At 32.7% G+C, this 2,844-nt stretch overlaps 1 protein-coding gene across 5 annotated transcripts in view; it reads right to left on the bottom strand.

Moving 5' to 3' along the window:
* Nucleotides 1–2,844, bottom strand: part of LOC126906724 (uncharacterized) — a 46,229-nt gene that overhangs the window by 29,421 nt on the left and 13,964 nt on the right. Inside the window, exon 4 of one of the 5 annotated variants that reach the window (XM_050687491.1) lies at nucleotides 184–228. The exons of the other annotated variants lie outside the window; for them this stretch is intronic. Within the exon in view, the coding sequence (XP_050543448.1) occupies nucleotides 184–228 (45 nt within the window). The remainder of the gene's footprint in view (nucleotides 1–183; nucleotides 229–2,844) is intronic. 5 annotated transcript variants of the gene reach the window in all.

Raw genomic sequence — 2,844 nt, 5'->3', positions numbered from 1 at the left:
AACATAACAAAAGCATCATAGTAAAATCAATATATTCTCAGCTTTGTATTGGAATTAAAATAATATATAATTTGTCATTTATTAATGTATGATTGTATGAACAATTAAATTAAAGAATTATTATTAAATTATATTATAAAAATATTTTGTTATAATAAATAAATAAAAATAAATAATAATTACCGGAAAAGTTAGGGTTTTCTTAAATCCACTGGTGTTTCTTGATTCCTTTATACCAAATTAAGTTTAAAAGTAAAACCATATTGAAATTAGTAGATTTTATTAATTGTACTTTTTATGGGTATTTTTCTATTAGAAGTTGAAAAAAGTAGCGGTATACATAACAAAAGCATCATAGTAAAATCAATATATTCTCAGCTTTGTATAGGACTTAAAGTAATACATAATTTGTCATTTATGAATGTATGATTGCCATACCCCCTAAAACAGCCCCAGCCGTTTTCTCTCATTAGGAAGATGGGCGGTGTACACGGCCAAGAGTTTATGATGAAAGGCTAATGAGTCCTCAATCCCAAAAAGGTCATGAGTATAATTGAGCGTGCTCTCCTCACTCTCTTATCTAGTACAGAAGATATCACAAGTATGGGGGGTTAAGAGTAAATCTACATGTGGGGGTACATTATTATATAAGAAGGATGCATATACTATGAAAAAATGAATAGTTTATTAGAAATTACTTATTAAATTGTAATTAATAAGTAATAATGAGATAAAAATGATTACGTTAATGTCTGAAGAACTCCTCATATTAATGATTGGATACAGTTTAAGTGTATTTTTTTATCATCTTCGGCAAACCCTAATATATGCGACTGCGGTATAGTACCAGAAAAATATGTACAGTCGAAAAAGTCTTTATTTACTCCAGTAGTAGTATTCCCATGCTACAGTAGGTAGTTCGTTAATATAGCGGGGCTATATGAGCAATAGCCTTTCAAAGTAGATGTATACATTACAGTATACATTACCCGCCCCGAAGGGCTACAGAAAGTGGATGCATGATTAGCCGACGCCATAAATAAAAAATTACATATTAAAAAAATATCGGACACTCACGTAAAACAAAAAAAAATCAACTATTATAGTTGTAGCGCACACAACAAAAAAGACCGCTACGGACGAAAATTAGCGTACCATTTCCGACCACCAGTCCGACGTTTGACCCGGCGGTCCGTTGACGACAACACGGCTAGCCTTTAGAGTAGGGGTAAAAAAAAACTTAGTACCCAGTGCCGGAAATTACTAAGAACAATTTAAATCATAAGGCGATAATGTATGCGGTGAGCAGTGCAAATGACGTTCAAGATGGGAAAGGAGCGGGGTGAATGTACACACAAATGCTGTCCTTGAACCGGTCTGAAGTAGTACACAGCTGACTATCTCGCACGCGCATAAACAAATCACAACACCTCTTCATGATAATTTTACCGACAAACACCGTCGCAGTCCGCATTCGGCACAACACAAATATATATATATATATACAAATAGACAAAAAATAAATAGATACTTTTGTCACCTTACAAATGATAACATACGATTTGAAATTCGCAACATGGACCGCTACACTTTACCAAATGCCAGTTATTTGTACATGGAAGGTGAAGTGAAAAAACCTGATGGTATGGAGTCCAGTCCTAGATTTAATAACAATGAACTCGCATATTTATTTTTTGAAATACGTTATAAAATAAACGGTACTCAAATACAAAAAGTACACAACCTGGGCGTTACATCTACTTTGAAAGGCTATTGCTCATATAGCCCCACTATATTAACGAACTACCTACTGTAGCATGGGAATACTACTACTGGAGTAAATAAAGACTTTTTCGACTGTACATATTTTTCTGGTACTATACCGCTGTCGCATATATTAGGGTTTGCCGAAGATGATAAAAAAATACACTTAAACTGTACCCAATCATTAATATGAGGAGTTCTTCAGACATTAACGTAAATAAATATAATAAGTAAACACTGTTGTATTTAATAATCGCAAAAGGTGTGTACGCTCACAATTTCGCACCTGAGGTCTTTACTGTCAAAGTACAATACAACTACACGACCTTTCTTCAGACGAGGTTAACATCATTCCACGCTGATGAACGAATTCTGTATTATCAATTGTAATTCACAAACTAGCCGCAATCCATAGGTCGCTGTCACCCGTAGACATACAAGTCACATTTGTTGTATATGCCTTTTACCATATCCCACCGACGCGCAAACCTCCTACATTCATACCTAGGGCACGGTAAATCCACATGATGTCCTAGCTTATATATTATACACCTACTCATGAACATATAAATTAATAAAATTAAAGAATTATTATTACAATATATTAGAATATTGTTATGTTTAAATATATTAATAAAAATATATTGTATTTTATATTCTAAAGAAATTTGTTGTTTTGATATTTGACATGGTTTTTTAACAGTTAAGCATGATTATAACATATCCATTCTTATTCATATAATGTAGATTATTTTCTGGCTATATAATCAACTTTAATAACCCACGTGTTTTCAACTATTTTAAAAAAAGGACATAGTAGGGTTTAAAAAAACCCAGCACAGTGGAGTCGCGGCATAGTGGGGACGTTGCATAGTTGGGTCCAGTATAGATTTAATCTGACAGTGATTAAAATCACTATCATAAGAAACGCTTCGATGCAAATCAGTAGATAGTGTTTAATTCTAAGAAATTGGTGGATAATTACAAAAGCTACATTATCTGCTAGTTTCTTATTAATACCCTGATTAAGATAAAGTATGTCGAATGAAAAAGGGATTATTAAAAAATATTATTTCTCAT

The sequence above is a fragment of the Daktulosphaira vitifoliae genome, unplaced genomic scaffold, assembly GCF_025091365.1.
Source record: "Daktulosphaira vitifoliae isolate Bord-2020 unplaced genomic scaffold, ASM2509136v1 Scaffold_5, whole genome shotgun sequence".
In the NCBI taxonomy this organism is placed as follows: domain Eukaryota; kingdom Metazoa; phylum Arthropoda; class Insecta; order Hemiptera; family Phylloxeridae; genus Daktulosphaira; species Daktulosphaira vitifoliae.
The sequence above is the reverse complement of the archived record's forward strand: the minus strand, read 5'-3'. Positions and strand labels throughout refer to the sequence as shown.